The sequence below is a fragment of the Odontesthes bonariensis genome, chromosome 8 (assembly GCF_027942865.1).
Source record: "Odontesthes bonariensis isolate fOdoBon6 chromosome 8, fOdoBon6.hap1, whole genome shotgun sequence".
Classification (NCBI taxonomy): Eukaryota; Metazoa; Chordata; class Actinopteri; order Atheriniformes; family Atherinopsidae; genus Odontesthes; species Odontesthes bonariensis.
In genome coordinates, this window is record NC_134513.1 from 14068246 (window position 1) to 14089126 (window position 20881).

Here is a 20881-nt window from a genome sequence, read left to right on the forward strand (position 1 = left end):
TATTGACGGAGTGGTTTCCCAAACTCGCCTTCCAACAGCAAACTCCCTTCAGCTCCAGCTCCAGCTTCAGAAAGGCTTGGTGTAAATAATCGAGGCCAGAGTCAAGTGAGATATCCAGTCAGGATCACCTAATATCATCACAGAGGGGTGTCGTTTTTGATGGAATTTTCTTTGTGTTACTGTATTTGAAGGCAAAATAAAACCTTTTCGCCGTTTCTCACCTATTCCAGTAAATTACTGTTTTATCACCCACAAGGTTGTTGTTACCGACAGTTCAGTTTGTCAGTACAGCGTGTGGTTTTGTTTTTTTTCAGTCCTCCGCAGTCTGCCGTAGTGCTGACATTTACAAACTCACCTGAGTGGAACATTACCTGGTTATTACACTCTCTGCCCGCTGTCTCCGGATGCCGATGCTTCAACATAGAATTAAGTGTGCTCAGTGTTTAATGTTATTAGATGAGCCAGGTTTCATTTCAGTTTCAGGTCAGTTTGTGGCGGTCACAGCCCAGCCTTTGTTTGGATGGATTTGGACCACATGTTTTCTCAAAATAAGTGTCATTTCAGCATATATGTATGTGTAAACTTGCTTTTTCTAAACCAGCAAGTGAGAGCTCACTCTTTTTTCTTCTTTTTTTTATCTGTGTGTGTGTGTGTGTGTTTCAGCAGTATGTCGAGGTGACACTTGACTATCATGACTGTTAGCTGACAGCTCAGACAATAAGCGGTTCTCTCACTCTTTTTTCCCTACTTATAGAAACAGAGTGGGTTCTCTGAGTGGGAGTTTTGGAAAAGATGCGCTGCTGAATTTTTGAGCAAAAAGAGTGGAGTGCCGGTAGCGAAGCAGCAGTGCTTGAATCTAGAAATATAATTTACAGATTCAGATCTTGCACGAGAAAAAATGTGTGTATGCGTTTCAGTTGTAGAAGTGGAATGGAAGGTAACTCGATTCATAAACATGATTGAATCTAATACTATTTTCTATTGATCAGTGTGTCAGTATACTTTAGATTTAAAGAAAAGAGTTAAAGAAATTGTCCAGTTGTCTAATGATGTGAAACAGTTGCTAACAATCCAAAAAGAAAGATTATTTTATTGGACACTAAGTTGTATTTGATTGAGGAGACAGCATTCCCCTTATTGAAGGGCTGCTTTATTTTAATTGAATACACCTGAAACGCGTCCAAATTGGATCTGAAAGTGCAAGTGAGGCGAAGAAAGAAAACACGATGGTGGGCGGACGTAAGGGCTACAGAGCCAAGAGGTAAATGAGGATGAGGTTGAGGAGGGGAAAGCAAAGAGAGCAAGGGAGAGTGAAAGTGTGAAGGATAGATGGCGATGATAATGAAGAGGAGAATGAGGAGAAAAGCCAAGGCCTTTGGGCAAAGCCAAGACCGCCCACAGATGCTCTCTCTCTTTCACTCTCTTCTCTATCTTCACGTATCCTCCTGTCTTATCTCTCGTCTTCCTTCTTATTCCTCACTCTCTTTCTCCTGCCTCCCTCTGTCTCTCCTCCTCCTCCTCCCCCTCATTATTCACCCGCCCAGGAGATGTAATGTAGGCCAGTGGAGGAGTGAACTGAAGGACAGGCACAACCTTCACCTCATCCACTGAAAGGCATGTGTTTTGACCATGAAAATTATTTCTATCCAGTTACTCCAGTTACTCTCGCACGTAATAGTTCGGTTTTTGAAAAAGCTCGTTTCCCGTTGAGATGGAAAACTGATAACAGGACACATCGTTTTGACTCATCTGTGTGTGAATTTTGAACCGATCGCAGGTTTCATTTTTGTAAAACAAGCGTTCTCAGATAAATACTGATATTGTCACAGTGATAAAGCTGAGCTACTGGAATGATCTTTACTGGCACCTGTTATGGTGCGTAACCATGCCAACGGGAGAGTTATTTGCATCTGGGAGTAGTTGATTGAGCTTTGCAATACCCAGGTAATGCCTGAAATAAGAACCCGAATTCAAAAGAGTTGAGGAGAAGGTGTCGAGGAGCAGATTATGTGATTTCTACCACAATACCATATCTGTCACAGTTACCTGTTCTAGGATTCATATAGATCATTCAATTTTTTCAATTCAATCATTCAATTGAAAAAAGTTAATCGATTCAAATGTTTGATCTCGTCTTTAATGAGGATGGTTTAGGGGGTCCAAATCTTCCACCATTTTATGTTTCGGTACCATCACGTTGTTTAAATCAGCTTTAACGTTTAGGGGAAAATATGTAGGTAATAAAATTGTTCTCGTGTAGGAAAGAATGTCTGAATCTGGAAGTATCATTATGGGGGGGGGGCTTAAATAAATGCCAGTGTTTTGATCATAAACAGCCTGACACTAAATAATTCAGCACTTTTTATTCTTCAGACAAAAATGGCTACAAGAATCTGAAGATTCCGCTGTTTATTTTGATATGTCATATTTTTATTGAACTATTCAGCTGACAAGCAGGACAGTGAAAATGGATGCGGACGTTAGTACATCTCTTTTTGTGTGTCCTGTTTGTCTTCTTCGACGTCATTTCTTTGAGTACACAACTACACGCGTGGCATCTCTGCAAAGCTTTGGTTGTGCAGTTTCATGTAATATATGTGCCGTCTCCTTGGAATGAGTTCATTTGGACACAGATTGCTCCCCCAAAAGCCCTTAAGGGTTAAGGCATGTTTAATATTGTCGCAATTTAATCCGAGCTGGGCACGACTTTATAAAATTAGATGGAGCTCCATGAAGTAATTGTTGCTATTTCGACAAAAGACAAATTGGGATCGTGATTGTGCCACGAGACGGTCAGTTGTGGTTAACATATTGACCTTAGTCATGCACGGTCATTTTCCTTTTTAGAGCCGTGGCTGAACAATAAAAAGGATATATTAGAAACACTGGGGGAGCGAATAGTGGTGCAGCAGCTCAGGATCAGCAGAGAAAACCCGTTTGTCTGTGGAGCTGAAATGGCTCTTTAGAGAAACAATGTGATTGACAGGTGTTGTTTTGTTTCCTGTCAGTAGAGTAGTGTAACACGCAATAAAAATGTGTGCAAAATACTTATTGTAGAGCAGACGAAATATGGAGAATAGGGGAACATGTATGTTAGGTAGAGATTCAGTTCTTATTAATAGAGGGAGGAAGGTCAGAGGGAAAGAGGCAGGCTTCCTGTATCCAGACTCCTAAACGGATACACACACACACGCACACAAATGTATGTAGATAATAAACATTACATGAATACTTCAGTGGTTTACAAGACACCATTTTCATTTGTTTAGAGGGAACATATTATGGAAAAAAATCCTGTTTTCTGTCACTACAGACTCCCAAATGTATATATTTGGGTGTCAGAAGTCACTTTTTTAAGAGTTTTGTTCCCATAAGATTGTCCCATTTGGCTTGTAATTAATCAGAAAAGAGCTCACATAAAAACAGAAAGTCTAAAGCCATCAATGATGAAGCCTTGATTATTAGATGGTAGATTATTTCTGTTCTTATCCACGCTCTGCTCTTCAACCCGTTGCCGAGTCAACGTCTGCCCTTCTTTGAAACGGAGGGGTTTTACATATGTGGAATGATATATTTCAGCTATAAACCCTCTTTTTCTTTGCATGTGTGTCACCAAGCGCGTTTTCCTGCTCATGCCAGTATGTTACTGGTCACCACATTGCAACAACGACCGTGTTGTCCAGAAGTGCCTCCGTGTTAACTTTGCGAGTGTGAAGGCAGTGATCTAATAAGATTTGATAGTGTACCCAACTGCAGCTGCTCTCAAACACCCACTCCCTGTCAGAGACGCACGGAGAAGAGAAAGTAGACTGTAATTAAATATATTATACTTATTAGAGAAAAAACCCAGCTCAGTTTGAATCAAACTCAAGTTGAGCTCATGTAGGGACGGATGGAAACAGCTTCTTTTAGAGGGATAGAAGTAGAACATCAAGCTAGCAGGAGCTCAAATTGATAACCAGTAAAGAATGTATTGTTTGTTACTCAGGGTTTAATAAATTGACTTTTAGTTTACATTCAAGCACTGGAGCAACATCAGAGAGAAAACTCCTCAAGCAATGAATGGGGATAGTCGTTAAAACCATAAAAGACGACGGTTGAACTCACTGAACATTTACAGCACATCCCAGTGTTGCAGAAAAAGTCTTAAACAGTTCAAAAGTCCTGAGCTGATTCTAGTTTTACATGGCAGCCTTCAATTGGTTGGCAGAGACTGTAGTTTGTGAAGGTTAGATTGATGGTGGAATATCAAATTAGCTTCTGATAACATGATTTTTAACTGTCTTCAGCAGGGCTGGACCTGAATATTCTACTGTTGACGTGTGTGTCAGATAACCAGCTTTCAGCTTTCATTTACTTTTGTCTTTTTTATGAATGTGTGAATATGTACTATGTGAGCCTGAGGTTCCTGCTGCTCACAACAGTAAACATCACTCTGGAATTAATAATAATAATAATAATAATAATACATTTTATTTCGAGGCGCCTTTCAGGTCACCCAAGGTCACCTTACATTAAAATTTGAGAGCATTTAAGAAAAATAATAAAAGCATAATAACATGAGACAACATAAAACAGAAGTGCACAGAGTCCAGTTATAGGGAGTATGCCAGTTTGAATAGGTGAGTTTTAAGTTGGGATTTGAATGATGTGATGGAGTCTGACTGTCTTATGAGTGGGGGGAGGGAGTTCCAGAGCCTGGGTGCTGAGCAGCTGAAGGCTCGGTCACCCATGGTCTTGAGGCGTGACGTGGGGATGGTTAGCAGTCCAGCAGAGGTTGAGCGGAGGGTGCGGGAGGGAGTGTGTTGGTGAAGGAGGTCGCTGAGGTAGGTGGGGGCTAGGTTGTGGAGAGCTTTATAGGTGAGGAGAATATTTTTGTAGTGAATGCGGTATTGTACTGGGAGCCAGTGAAGTTGGATGAGAACAGGGGTGATGTGGTCTGAAGATTTGGTACCAGTGATGATCCGGGCGGCTGAATTCTGGATGATTTGCAGTCTGTTAATGAGTTTGGTGGGGAGTCCAGTGAGCAGGGCATTGCAATAGTCAATGCGGGATGTGACAAATGAATGAACCAGGATTTCAGTGCTGGATTGGGTCAGTGATGGGCGGAGTCTGGAGATGTTGCGGAGGTGGAAGAATGCGGTTCGGGTGATATTTTGAATGTGGGGTGCAAATGAAAGGGTGCTGTCCAGAATAACGCCGAGGCTCTTGACTTGGGGTGAAAAGGGTACAGGAAATCCGTCGATGATGATGGGTGGAACTGGGTTGTGATGTGATTTGGTGAGGATGGATTTGGAGCCGATGAGCAGGGCCTCGGTTTTGTTGCTGTTAAGTTTAAGGAAGTTCCTGCTAATCCAGCTCCGGATGTCTTCAAGGCAGATGATGAGGGAGGGGGGAGGGATGGCGGCGGTGGGTTTGGAGGAGATGTAGACCTGTGTGTCGTCAGCGTAACAGTGAAAATGGACTCCATGGTGACGGAGGAGTGTGCCCAGGGGGAGAAGGTAGATGATGAACAGAAGTGGACCCAAGACTGACCCCTGGGGGACACCCAGTGAAACACCCGAACACCCAGACTTGTGGTTCCTTAGTTGGACGAATTGTTGGCGGTCAGTGAGGTATGATGTGAACCAGGAGAGTGCAGCACCAGTGATCCCAATGCCAGCCAGGCGGTCCAGGAGCAGAGGGTGGGAGATGGTGTCGAACGCTGCACTGAGGTCGAGGAGGATGAGAATAGTGAGTAGTCCGGAGTCAGCTGCACGGAGGAGGTCGTTGGTGATTTTGACCAGGGCTGTTTCAGTGCTGTGTTTTGGACGGAAGCCAGATTGGAAGGGTTCGTGGAGGTTGTTTGTGTCGAGGTGGGACTGTAGTTGTGCTGCAACCACCCTTTCAAGTGTCTTGGAGATGAAGGGGAGGTTGGAGATGGGCCGGTAGTGGTTGAGGACAGCTGGGTCAGCACCAGGTTTTTTCAGGATGGGTGTGATGGCAGCCAGTTTGAGAGTGGGGGGTACAATACCAGTGGTGAGGGAGGAGTTAATTATGTTGGTGATCATGGGAGAAATGGACGGCAGACAGGCTTTGACAAGCGAGGTGGGAAGAGGATCAAGCTGACAGGTGGTGGTTTTGGCTTTATTGATGTATTCCGAGATGGTGTGTTCTGATGCTGGGGTGAAGTCAGAGAGGGAGCTGATGAGAGGTTGTCCAGTGGTGATCATCCAGGGTGGATCATTTGGGGAGGTGCAGGATGAGGCCAGTTGTTGGTGAATAGTGTTGATTTTGGAGTTGAAGAAGTCCAAGAAGGCAGTACACTGATTGGTGGAGATGTCAGGAGGGAGGGTTTTAGGTGGTTGGAGCAAGCGGCTGACAGTTGAGAAGAGGACTCTGTTGTTTCCTGTACCAGTGTTGATGAGGTTGGAGTAGTATGAAGATTTGGCAGTGGTGAGGGCATCCTTGTAGTGATGGAGGTGGTCTGAGTACATTTGGCTGTGTACAGTGAGTCCAGTTTTTTTGTAAAGTCGCTCCAATCGACGGCCAGTGGCTTTGAGCTGGCGAAGCTCAGGGGTGAACCAGGGAGCAGTGTGGGTAAATGAGACTGAGCGTTTTTTCAGGGGGCCCAGGGTGGTGAGAGAAAAGGAGAGGCAGTTGTTATAGTGAGTCACCAGGTCAGCCGGGGAGGATTCTGGGTGAGGGCTGGGGTAGGAGCTGATCAGGGTGGAGAGATCTGTGGTGTCGATGTGTTTGATGTTTCTGAAGAAGATGGTCCGTTGTTCTTTGGCTTTGTGTAGTTGGGTGTGAATGTCAAAAAGTACAGCTTTGTGGTCGGAAATGGGGAAATCAGTGACATTAAGGTTAGTGGGGGTGATGTCAGTACAGCAGATTAAGTCCAGTATATGACCTTTGTTATGGGTTGGGAGGTTGACATGTTGTGTGATACCAAGACAGTCCAGGAGTGATGTGAAGTCTTTAGCAAAGATACTAGATGGGTTGTCAATGTGGATATTGAAATCACCGAGGAGGATAACAGTGGGGGACATTGCACATACAGATGTTAATAGTGATGAGAATTCAGTGAGGAAGACAGCAGAGGGTTTTGGTGGTCTGTAGATAGTCACAATGATAGTGGGTTTGGGGCCTGTGAGTTTTATAGCTAAACATTCAAAAGAGGAGTTATGGGGGATTGTGACAGCAGTGACTTTGATGTTATCACGGTGAAGGAAATGTCCATTTTGCGTGGCAGGAATATTTCACAAAAAGGGATTCATGAAATTTGATTTAATGAATTAACCTTAAGAGATCAGCACAATAAGCAGTAAGCAGCGAAACGAAACCGGGGACTCGCAGTTGAGCGAGACACAAACCAAGAGGCTTCGAGGACTGAGCAACATTCAGTGTTTTTTCTCGTTTCATCGTTGAAACAAATTTTTCACTCCCACTGAATATCCCAGCAAGCTTTGCCAGCGAGCTGCCGTAAATGTTATGAGCGTGAAGCTACCTCACCAGAATCAGAAGCTGTTTTGATTGAATGTTTTCAGTCACGCTTTTGCGCTTGTGACTTAAACCGTCAGTATTTTCGAGCTTACGTCTTTCATTCGGGTCACTGCAAGATCATGACAATTTAATATTACATAGGAGCAATCTGGAAGAAGCTATTCTCTAACCCGCTCCGGGCATAAGAGCCAATCGTGTCAATGGGGCTGCTTTATGTTATTGGTGGTCCACAGGTGCATTGTGCTTTTCATTTGGTAGAAAATTAGTGTGGCTCTGCAGGGTGGAGGGACAGCTGGGTGAAATCACTCAAGCTCGTGACTGGTTGTCTTCTACTGCCTGGCAACCACCCATCCAGAGCCACGTTATCTACATTTGCCTTTCCTGACACGGACAGACACACACAAGACTTTCAGTGTTTTTGTTTCACTGGGAATAGTAACAGACAGACGAACGGAGAGGAAGACAGACAGACACGGAGAGGAATGCTGCGTGTTCAGATAAAACTGGGAAGGAAGTCTGAGTGGGGTTTCCATGACAACCACACACTTCACACCCTGCCCCCTACACACATGTGCAAACACCCACTGAGAAGTCTAAAGCATAGAGTTAGGAAACGTTGGAGTGTGTGCAGATTGATAAATCCACCACAAAAGAGACCGAGGCTCGCTATTTAAATTTGTTCTATGAGTGTGTGTGTTGATTTCTTCCTGCTATTGTTGTTGAATGTCTGCTGTCATGTTCCTGTGTGGGTTTTGTGTGCGCCTGGGGTCAGACTGAGGCTGAAACACACAGAGTTGTATGAGACAGCCAGTGGATTTTAAGTCAATTACTACTGTGCTGTTTCAATAATTTAACAGAAAAGAAAAACAAATGCTGCAATTCCAGCGCACTGACTGGTGCCTGCGCCATGGAAAGCATGTGTCTTGGAATTAGATTGTTCAGAAATACTGCAAAAACTCTTTGTTTTGACAACTGTTTGCTCTGAGGAGAAGGAATACAATGCAAGTTTGAGTAAATGTTTGAGAGGGAGGCTTGTTGGAACCCAGAAAGAATTTTGAAGCCACATCATTGGCTTCAAATTGCGCAATGATTTTTGTGATTCAACTTAAAAGGTGGCAAGATAACCAGCCAGATAAACAGTAATCCATCAGGAACATGCCTACACATGTTTGATTTCCAAAGCATTGCGCTGCACAAATGTTCTGCTCTGCATGACCTTTAGTTCTTCAGCTTTATTCCTCCAGCTCTGTGCGCCTCGCTGTGCCACAGCAGTGGGGGCACTGAAACGATACGAGGCTTTTGTTGGCCTAAATACAGCCTTTCACCTTTTCTGCAGCGCCTCCATGGAAAGAAACTATACGTTTGCAGGGGTGAGGAAACACCTTGAGTCTGCAGAAGATGTGTTCAAGTACAACATCAAGTGTAGGTCGCCTGTTGTGCCACCTACTCACAGTTGGGGCTAGATCATTTAAGAAATAGTCATTGTATATGTTGGTTGGTAATGTTGTTATATTCTATTGGGGTGTCATAATACAAGTTCACGCTTCAGTAGTCTGATTAACACGAAAAATGTGCTCTTGGAAAAGTGTGCACTCCTAAATATAAAATACAAGCACAGGCTGTTGTAATTAACTTAAAACTGGAGTTTTGGACATTTACATGTAAACGGAAGTCTGTTACTTTCCAGCCGTTGCAACCGGTGCTCTTAAAGCTCAGATGCAGTTATTTCCACTCTGGCACACTGGGGACGATCCAGTTTGCTGAGATGAAGACTCAGCAAATTGTAGCAAAAAAGGCCAGAGAACGAAGGAGTAAGTTTTAGTCAAAGAAAAGCTGTGACCAGAAACTTCCTCATCTCTGTTTCTTAACAGAACCTGCGTGGAAAACACAGCACAGGCATGAAAAGAAAGAAAAACAAGAGCCAGTGACATGAGACACTGAATCCCTCTTGTTCCTTGTCCCATAATGTCAGTTTGGCATTTTGAATGTTTTTTTTTAAACATTTAAAAAAAATAAAAATATGTGCTTGCATGTGGTGATTAGCCTCTATCTGTCACACCCCATTACCTGAAACCTGTATGGACACCGGCTTCGGTGCGTTGGTGTGTCTCACTCACATACATTCTCGCTCTGGGGATGCTGTGTCACCAGCGGCAATGAACTAGCCTTTCACACTGACCCACATACAGGGCGGAGAGGGAGATGGAGAGAATAAAAGGAGGAAAATTGGGATGAAATTGAAAGAAGAGAGAGAAGCTGAAGTGAGGCTGTAGGAGAATAGAAAAAAGGCATTCGTAAGAATGTACTGGAGGACGGGATCAGGTGTACCCAACTGTCAGCACAAGGGTTGAACTTCACATAAAGGGGGCTTATGAATCTCTGTGTGTGCCTGCGCCCGTATTAACATCAAAGCTGCAGTCGGTAACGCCTCATATTGGGTGATTTGGGATGAAAATTAGCCAAAGAAGGCTGTTGTAATAAACCTAACCAGTCAGACGACAAGACGGGAAAGTTGTGGTGCGACTTCACACCTTCAGGGCTGCCTGATTGAAGTCAGAGGCTGTAAAATTGGGTCAGACTTGCTTTGCTCCATGCCACACAATGTGCATAATGATTTTTAGCCCCCCTTTCAAACTGATTGTAACTTTGCTGTTGGATGGTTGAGCTTCGCCGTGCAGCGTGCTTCAGCAGCGTTGGTTTGATTTGACGTTAATCTGTTGAAGTTGAGGGCAGTTCTGTTTGCAAAATGTAAACATATGCTGTGGAAACACTATGCTCTGTGCATGTTTGATGCATTTAGAGTTGGGAATCAAGTACCCTTTTACCGCCAACGTGCGTCTCTGACCAGCATGTCCAAAGTTGATTTGGTATTTACAAAAGCCAATGCAAACTGGATCTATCCATCCTATGTCAAGCAGGGTCTATAAAGTGAGCTGCTAATCATTAAAACACACGTTGAAGCCCAGTTTTTCTTTGATGAAGCTAATCGTATCCCGCGCTGGCTCTGGACAGAGTCTTCTTGGTTCACCTCGAGTCTGCTCCCGACCCCCGTTGTTATCGGTTCTTCGGCTTTGACCCACATAAAAAACGGTGCTACTGTAGCACCAATTTTATTTGCCCCGAGTCAATTCTTTGGCATTCTTTGGATCTACTTTTAGTTCTGGCTCTGAAAAGCGCTGGAGCTTTGGTGGAGACGGGGTATCAGGGGGCACCTTTTAAGCAATCGTGTCATCTCTTTATTTTAATAAACTGTACTTTTGAGCAAAGTATAGTCATTTTCAGCAGTGAATCTCATTATATTTTTGGTCCCTGTCAAAAAATTTAAATCCTTTGGAATGTGTTTGATCTTTTATCGTGCACTCTAAGTCTCCAAAAGGCTGAAAACGTCTTTTTTCTTCTTTTATTTTTTGGCCTTCTTGGCCTTCAAATCCCCTTATCAGTCTCACTTTGTGCCGCCCAAACGTTCTGCTCAACGCCTCTTTTTCCGCCCGGGAGTTGTGCGCTCGTGTGCTCGAGTGTCTGCGTTCTTTCTCAGGTCGCCCTTGCCAGGTTATCGCTTGCGTAATCTTCCAAAAATAGAGCAGATTCACCTGTGAGGGGTTCAAGGGAGAAAGGAGACGGGGAGACAAAAAGGAGGGATGGAAAGATGGATAGAACTAAGTATTATCAAGAATCCTGTTTATTCGACCGAGTAGTCTCTACTTTAGAGCCATTTTTTTTTTAGCTTTAATTGGTGATTATTTATATTATTTATGTGATTTGATGACATAATTTAGGACTGAATAGAGTTTGTTATCACTTCAGTTCTTCTGGCTTCATCATTTGATATTTAAGTAATATATTGTCTATGTATTTTATACTTTACATTGTAACATAAACACGCACGTAGCATTCTGTAGCGCAATACAGTTTATTCTATTTAATGCTCTTTTGATGCTCTGATGCAGATTATTGTGCTGTTTTTCACCTGAAAATGTACCTGTTATCTGGAATCTAACTGAAAGAGACGGGCTGTCGGGAGAGCCGAGGATGGATGACAGGTGTAGTGGATACAGTGTCAGAGTTCATTGGACACCACTGCTCACGCTCACGACGGTTTCCCCTGTAAAGAAAAAAAACAAAAAACAAAAACCTCCCAGTTTTCCACATTATTTCCCCCGTTGACATAAGCGCACCTTCGCCCCTGCTTTGACTCTTTCTCAAACGTGATCTACAACCATCTAAAACCTTAATCTCAAACAAGATCACAGCTAAATTAAAAACAGAACTGTATTTTTTTTTTAAAAACACATACACACACATTGTAGCACATCACAGAGCTCAAGTGTCTGGTGTCAGGTATCCTTTGCTCGTCACGTTGATTAGCATAATTACCTGAGCCGGGCTGCGAGTGTGTAAGGAAGCGACAAGTTGATTGAGTCTGCTGTGGAATGTATTTCTTTCTTTCTTTCCTTTTACTTTGGGACATGAAAATATAAGCAGTTGAGAAACCCCTTGGAGAATAATTATGATAAATGCTGAGGCCGGTGAACAGGCAGGGAGGAGAAGGAGGGTGAAGAAAGTGCGTTGGTTCCACCGGCTTCTTGGTTACAGGTGAGTGTAACCACCGACGTGTTGTAACGACATCTATGCAAAGCTTAAAGCCAGTCTAATCAACTACATTCTGCTGAAGTTTTAGGGCTTTGTGAGCTGTGTTTCTTTTTCATAAGGATAGAAAACTTTTTTGGTGTGAACTTGTCAGGATTTTGCATCAATATTGGTATTGGCACTTTCTCCTCTAAGCACGAACGATGCACAATTTCAACCCTTTCTGGTCTTTACTAGGTAGGTCATTGAGTTCTAATCATTAATATGAAGTCTTAATTGGGATTTTTTTGCTGTCAAAACAGTAAAAACACACATTTCCAGTTGGAATGATTTTCTCTGGGTTGTGCACATTGTTGCCTGGACAGAGAAACTGACTTCAGAGCGAACCCACACTGGTTGTCTCCTTTTGTCAACCAGCTTCTCCCACGTAATCACAACATCTTCTGGAGTCAGAAGATGTTAAATCCGAACCCTCCCACTTGCAGCTGCCTTTTTATTTTTTGCGGCTATTACTTTTGTTCTCCCTTCAGTATTTTTTACTGTGAACACTGTTACACAGCCGCGGCGAGGCTCGAGGAACACGTGGGGTTTTTAAGAAACTGGCTAAATGACTGCGATGGAGAAGATGATGTTAGTGTTGGCTTGTTTGCCATCGAAATCACCGCACACAGCCAGAATGCACTTTTCTTCCCGTCTTAATCACCTGAATAGTACAAAACTTCACAAACTGGTCCGAGTGTAGTAACTGTTGACCCCTGCTTCGATAGAGATGATCTGTATTTAGAAAACATTTGAGGAGTTACATCATACTCAGTGCGTAGGCAGTGAAATAAGGATGGTATATAATCCATGTATGTGTGTGACTTTGTGCCAATGTGCACACAATCATCCCACATAGCGTGATAGGTGTAAGTGCATTTAGTGTAAAGTTGAAACACACTAAACACATACACAGAGCAGATTCTCTGCCAATATAATTACTGGACGGGCTGCCGATGCTCCCACTGTGCCGTCGTCATGGCAGCGCTGACAACCCACCTCTGTGGGAAGAGGAGGAGGAGGCTGAAAATAAGGAGAGGAGACAAGGGGGAGGATGAGTAAGAGGAGCAGAGGATGACAGGAGCGCGAGGGAGGAAGAAGAGGAGGAGCACAGCAGTGGGAGGAGAAACGAGGGAGATTGGGGGGGAGGAGGAGGAGGAGGGGAGGGGGGTGATGTGCAGAAGGGAGAAGAAGGGAACAGAAAGAGAAGAGCAAAGGAAGAGTAGAGCGGAGAAACAGAGTTGCACTGTGGAGACAGAGTAGGTGGCGTTTGATCTGGGAGTAGTGAGCAGCTGGGTCAACTCCACTGTGCAGGGTTCGATTTCATCTCTTCTCCTACCGTCTGCTTCACCTGTTTTGTTTAAAGAACACGGATCGTGCTCATTTTCAAGTTGTTTGAAGTCATTTTACTTTGTTGTCTACTCGAATAGGCTAACATGCTTTCAGCTCCAAAAACTCAATGAAAAGGAGCCCTAACTAATATGTCATGTATGGCTTATTAGATTAACATTAACTTTGGCTGTATCGAGGTGATAATAAATAGAAAAAATGCCGAAGCAATTCGAAGGCTTCAAAATTCTCTCTGGACTCACACAAGCCATCTACTCAAAGCATTTGGCTTCTCAGGGGTAACTTTTCACAACCAACAGAGGGTTTCAGTTTATCTGATTTCAGTCGGAGGACACATGGTTTCCACTCTGCAGCAACAAGTCAACGTGTTAGACAAACCTAATGATTTATGGGTTTTTTTCTGGTGTCATGAAAACATGCACTCCGGTGCAGACAGGGGAGGGCCTGACATAATCCAGAGCATCTGTTGAGCTCCTGTGTTTACTGCATATCACAAGGAGCAGGTCATAGTAGGTCAACACACTACATCGGTGAGAGCTGCTATTTGTGGATACTTCCTGTGAAACAAAGCCTGCTTGTCTATCAGTGATACTTTAAGATGAAGTGGGGTGTAGTAATAGTGGAAACATTTGGTTTTAAGCCCCTCATTACAACGAGCTACAACTCTTTGCTCTTAGCTCTAATTGACAAAGGTATCAAATGGATCAGAGAAGATTACAGCCAAGGGTCTTTAAGAAGGTTTCTTTGCTCCATCTGTTAACTCCACGGTTACCTTTCAACAGGGAACTACTACCAAAAGCAGCACCACGTGCCACTGAATCGATATATTTACTGCCGGCTAGTAATTGAAATGGTATCTGTCGAGCTTCCACCTTTTATGTCATCGTGGCCCCAGATGACCCAGATACATTGCGCAAGGGAAATGATGGCACTGATGTTCAAAAGATGTGACAAATGTTGAGGATTTTAGGATAAATTTGAATATAACGTGCAATGCTAATAACGAAAATCTTGCGCGAGAGCGATTTATAGCATCTCAATCACCTGACGGGCAAGCTGCAGCCATATTGAAAAGGTGTAAAAACTCCCTGTGGTGTGTGGACATTGCTCTTTGTACCTTTGCAGGTGTTGCATGACTGAAAGCATGCCTCAAAATCCAGCAATCTGTGGGTGTGGGTGGAGGGATCCCCACTTACCTGGTGCTGGGAATGTGTTTCAGCTCATATTTATAAGAGCCCCAAGCTGGAGATGGGAGAGCAAACGGTTGAGAATGTTAAATCATATCTGTCGTGGTCTATGATTTTACATCCAAACCTTCGCAAACCTTCACAGAAAACTGCGTGTTTTTGTACGCCAACCGCACGGCTGCCCGCCAGCTCACACGGGAGAACCACTGGGCACATCTCCAGAATCTCAACAACATGGTTTGCGCTGATTCCTTTCTGGAGGCAGGCTCAAACAAGAGAATAAAAGCAGAGGAAAAAGGGTTTCTTTGTAATTGATCATTCCCGTGTTTGCATATAAACTTGTCTTGGAGACTTTCCGAGCAAACATACATGCTGTGGGAATGTTTTGTTTCCCTTGACGCATTATTTGGTTTTATTGTCATGCTGAATAGTTGTGGTGTGAATTGCCCCCCCCCCCCCCCCCCCCACACACACACACACACACACACACACACAAATTCTGGTTTTGTTGGGCTGACGGCCCTCTGTATTTTTAGCGTTTTAAAGCAGGTTTATTTTTGGGCCGATGTGCTTGGAACAGATACACTTAAAAAGAACTCCGAGTCATGTGAGGGGCTTGTGCGTTAAGTGTGTGTATTCGGGCAGAAAAGCTTCACGTGCCCGTGATCCTGCCTGCTTTTAGCAGATTAGGGCACGCTCAAATGTAACGCTGCTCCACGACCTCCGAACGATGGTGCATGCACGTCTTTGTATATTTAAGTGTGTATTCCCATTTGTGGCGATTTATGATGAGTACATCAAGTGATTTGATTCTGCTCGGTCTGTTTTTAGATGCTTCGACTTTCTCTGTGTGCGCCGGCGACAAAAAAACCCAAAACACTCTCGGGCGCACACTTTCACGGAAGGGTCATTTCATCATAAGAAGTACTTCCACGTCAACACGAAACACACGGGCACACAATGACACAGCCTATTCATTCATATCTGATGAGCCATAATCAGTTTACAGTAATCCTCGCCGTTCAACACTTGGCTATAAGACGCAGGGTTAAGTGGGGCGGCGTGTGTGTGTCTGATGGGTGTTAGACAAAAGTACATTCCCCGAAAAAACAAACATCTATGCCCAATACATGCTGGTACATTCCCTTTCTGCTTTTGTTTTCACTTCCAAATAACTGGTTTCAGTAAAACTCTCTTCACCAACACTCCGGCCGATTGTGCGACCGCTCGTGTTACTTCCTCTAATGAACTTGGTTTTAGTGTGTCGCAATCCCCCCGGAGTTCAGCAGTGAGGGTTACAGATGAAATGTCGCCAAACCGAAATAAACATGGGCTAAAACTGTGTAAACATGACCGGAAACCAAAATAAAAAGCACAGTCAACCTTTAATCATCTGTGATTCCCTCTGAAAATCCATTCAATTGAATGTGCTGCATTTGTGACATTAGATTTGTGTACGTGTGTGTGTGTGTGTGTGTGTGTGTGTGTGGTCCCCAGTTCTTTGTGGCATATGTCCCGCCACCATACATCTTTGCATTTGTGCCGCTGTCACCCACGCAATGCTATTTTTAGTACAGGTGTCATGAGTGCATATACATGCATGTGTGTGTGGGGGAACCTTTGTGTGTTTGGGTGTGTCATCAGGTTACAGGGTGTGTAAGTGGACTCCTCTTTGTCCTGTTTGATAATTTTAGACAGACAGCCACTGAAACTTTCAACAGGGAGGTCAGATGCTCTGTGCAGCCTTTTCCACTGACACACACACACACACACACACATTTGGAGACACACAAACCGGTGTTTAATCTCCTAACTATGAGTTTTCGGAGCGCTTTGTTCTCTGCTTTATCGTAATGAAAAAGTTCAAAATGCACAAAATTTCCAGACTTCTAAAACGTGGATTGTTGTAGTTTTCTTAGAAAATCAAGGTCCAGGTTTAAGTTTGAGGATGGAACCCGTACTTCCGCGTAATCTAGTCCAAACTGTAGATAGAGATTTTTAAATTTTTCATTTAGTCGAGAAATGAATGAATAGCAAATGCTCTTCTATTGAAAAAGTGCAACTCTTGACATCCAAATTATAAAAAAAGATATGACTAAAAACAGGCATTTCTAGTGGATACTGCCCACCAAAATTACCAACAAGATATCATGCGCATTATAGCTCCAGTCATCCTGTATGCTTTTATTCCATGCAATGAAAAAAATCAGTAATAAATAGGCAACAGTATAAGCTTAAGGTTAGGGGGAATAAAAATGTTGATAAGATTATTCAAAATCTGATCGCTCCAACAGGACGTTTGGGGTGTTAGTTGGATAGATTCTTATAGCAGTGGCAACAGCCAACACTGTGGCTGTGTTTCAATCCAGTGCCAAAGAGAATGTGAAGCCAACTTTTTAAATGTTGCTCCACAGAAAATGTGTATCAGGCTTTGTCTGCGTTCACTGGCACGAAATGATTAAAGGTGGGTTTTTGTAACTTTGGTCTTCAAAAGTGATCGCCACAAGGGGGCGAGATTTTACCAGACTATGTATACGTTAATCATTCCTGTTCACGATTCAAGATCTTGAGGGGGGGAAAAACCCACGTACACTTTACAGTGTGTGATGTGCTCGGTTTCAAGCACGAACATTGTAGCCCCGTTCACATATAGGTCCCACATTTACTGGTGGCGCCGATCCTCTTTGGTAATTCTCACAACGAGCCGGCATCGTTGAGTCAGCTGAGGAAAGTTAGAGCTTAAACATAAGCTGCATCCACAACATTAACAGTGTAAGCTCATTACTAAACAACCAACATTTCAGTCAGATTTCGGTCGTCTGTTGCCCAAAAGAAACATCAGTTTTTACCCTTGTCTCGGCTCTTTTTTTATTTGGGTAATTTCGTATCTTTGTTGCTGAAAGTGGTTTCACGTGAGGGTGTAATGGCGAACGTGATGTTGGCCTGTCAGGAACATTTAGACATTTATTGATTTAATGCCGCAATATATATATATATTTCTTTTTCTTTCAGAGTCTATTTTAGCTAAGGTTACCATAGCTACCACTTTGATTAATCAATAATACAGGGATTGAGCAGTCCAATAACTTAGCAGAAAGTTATGATGTATCTTTTAGTCCCAATATGAATTTAGCATAATACTTCTTTTGAAGTTACTGCTGCAGAATCGACCTATCGGTGGACCAGTAGTGGGATGCCATTGACTACTTTTTTGGCTGGGTACATTTGTGTTTATTTTGGAATGCCAGTGAGTATCGGCCATCTATATTCACTTGAATAAGAACCAATTGATGGTTCGTGGCTTCAGTCACATGAGAAAAATGTTCGGCGACATTAGAACTGACTTACGTTTGGCGTTTCTTTCTTTCCATGTAGCAGTGTCACCAGCCTTTCTTTATACCATGCTTCAAAACGTGCTTCAAAAAGCACTGATGGGAACCTGTTGATACACAAACTGCTGTTTAGCAGAGCTGGAATTGCAGTTATGAACACAAGAAGCTTTGATATTTTTGTCTAAAGAAGGCACCGGAAATGCTCTCCGTGCAAGCAAACAACCCCACAAAAGGTTGACGTGTTGAAAAATCCCTGTATCGTGCGCACCGTTCGCACAATATCGCCTTTTTCTGGCAAAGGTTTCTCAACCCTCTTCTTCTATACTAAGAGGTGAACACAGATGTTAAATCAGCAGCAACGAGATGATGCTGGGAGCTGCGGGTTGGCTCATGTGGATGCAGCGGGGTACTGGTGAGGGATGAGGTGTTAGAAAGACAGAGGTACAAATAGAGAAACATATAGATGAGAGAACTCAAATGGGCACAGGAAGTATGTCAGTGGGAGAGTCAGAGACTGAAGCACGGAGGGAGAGATGACTGCTTACTCATCCTCTGACAGAACAGACCATCTCCGACTCTTTCTCGTCGCCCCGAAGTGCCGCTGGCAGTCTCTCCTCCAAGCTGTTCCCAGTCCTCCTCAAACAAATATCTCCAGCTGAGCTGGCATAAATGTGGCCCCATTATATGAATAATACATTTACAAACTGAAATCTAGTTCTCTCAACGTTGCAGTCACTCTGTAGTGAGAGAACTGTGTCAGAGGGCATGTCAGAGCTGTTTTTTTGCATCAGTGCCAGTTCAGCTTGTGTCCTCGTGATAGTAATGTGTTTTTAATCCTTCTCTCTCTTTTTTTCATGTCTTTAGGAAAGCGATTTCCCGCTCTGGCCTCCATTACCTCGGCCCACCCCAGCTCTCGCTTCCTCCGGCATCCAACGGCCCCAACAAGGAGCTTCGTACCTGCGTGGACTGGACGGTTAGACACACACATTTTGCATGAGTTATGTTCCTCAGAAACACAAGTGTCCAGGTGTTTGTTGTCCCTCTTCTGTCTATCTGAGTCACAACGACATTTGGATTTTCATTGGTTAGCAGAATCTTTTCAGCAGCCATATGTTCCTGTGGTTATTGCAAGTAAACGCCTTCGTAGTGCGGAGAAAAGCGTTTTATGCGTGACGACTTCACAAGAACTGACTTTTCAGGGTCAGTTTTGCAGAACTTAATGGGTTTTATTTACCTGATGTGAATCGCAAAAACCGAAGAGCTGCATTTAAAAATGCTTTTGATTTGAAATGTCGCCGTGCTGAAGGAAATGTCAGAAAGCAATGGAAAGTACTCAGCAGCAGCACATTAGACCGTCAGAAAGTACACCAAAACTTTTAGTTGGCATTTCCATTTCCACTTTAAACCTGAACTCTGATGCTCCCGTGGGATTTTGTCGTAACGCGCGTTGATAACGTGAATTATTTGGCATTATTCACAAGAATGAGCGTGCCATTTTGTGAAATATCAATCAAAAATCAATGGAAGGGTTCGTCACCTACTGAAACAGTCTCAAACTGTCTCCCGAATCCTTCGCTCAAATCATAACCTGCCTCATCGAATTAATTAACAAGTTACTTCAAATAAAAATGATGTATCAGATAATATGAGTCTCCGTTTGAAACGAGATGGACACAAACGCTTGTTTTATTGAGTTGAAGTCATTGTAGACAGGGTGGTTCTGAATGACGATAACAGAGGGAGTGTAGTTTAATTCTGTTTTAGAGTAAACATTGGACATTTTTAGATGAAAGCATATTTATCTACAGAGAAGTCCAGGCAGTTTGACCACAGATTTTGTCGAAAGGATTTCTAAAAAATGATGTAAAAAAATCACAGTCGGTGTATTGAAGATGTAACACAGCTGTTACGATGAGTTACGATGAGCAATTAGTCTCCATTAGTCATACATCAATAATGAATAGTAAATACAGTGTGCTCTATTATTAATAGGAGTGTGTAAATAGGCAAACTGTTGTGGGACAACATCAGAGTTTTCCCTTGAGCTGTGTCTGCAGGGATTCTTCCAGCTGTTGTCGCTAACCTTTACATCACTGCACGCAGCACACACATATCCAAACAAAAACTCATATAAGCATCTATCTTAATCTTAATCATTAATACACACACACGGGCGTTGATTTACTATGGCTCCCTTTGAGATGCTAATAAGTTATTACGTGTTTTTACACACAGTCTTCACTGTGAAGCCACACCAACACAGGATGTCAAGATATAGGATGTACAAATGTCCATTTAAACTGATTTACCATGGCAGAGGTAGCTTTGATTGACCAGCACTGGGATATTAGGAAATATATAAGGTGCCTTAAGGTTCTTTTCTGGCCAATTGTCAACCACAGGGATTTTGGCAAGTAGGAAACAGGAATGTCTTCTCCCCGTTAGAGCGCTGAAGTTTTCACATTAAAATCACAACAACTGAGACACCAATGATCAAAAAAATAGAGAACATATTTGTACATTTAATCGGGTAAAGGATTCCTCTGCTGTTGCACAAAGGCATTAGACATAACATTTAGTTTTATTGCTTACTTAAACCAAGGGGTGATATTGGGTCAGGGCTCTCGTGGCACATATACTTTGTCATCGGGGGAACATTTAAGTCTGCTTCTCGTCTGCAATCAATGCATTTAAGACTTTTCTCAGGCTTCCAGCTTGTAAACAGAACACTCAATGTGAGGGTGTACTGTAAATCAAGTTCAACACACTTTCTTCTTTCTTTGTGTCAGCGAAACCCAAACCTCCATTTTGTGATAATGGCAGCGACAATGGCGAATATGCTCTTCTCTTTGGGTTTTCTGTGCACTCAGATGAAACGAGGCGTTTTATGCGTCATTTGAG

General features: G+C 43.1%; 1 protein-coding gene across 4 annotated transcripts in view; it reads left to right on the plus strand.

The window, feature by feature from the left end:
* dgki (diacylglycerol kinase, iota) overlaps positions 1-20881 on the plus strand; it is an 89559-nt gene that overhangs the window by 13672 nt on the left and 55006 nt on the right. For all 4 annotated transcript variants that reach the window (XM_075471837.1, XM_075471840.1, XM_075471841.1 and 1 more), the window contains exon 2: positions 18845-18953. In XM_075471837.1, the coding sequence (XP_075327952.1) occupies positions 18845-18953 (109 nt within the window). The remainder of the gene's footprint in view (positions 1-18844; positions 18954-20881) is intronic.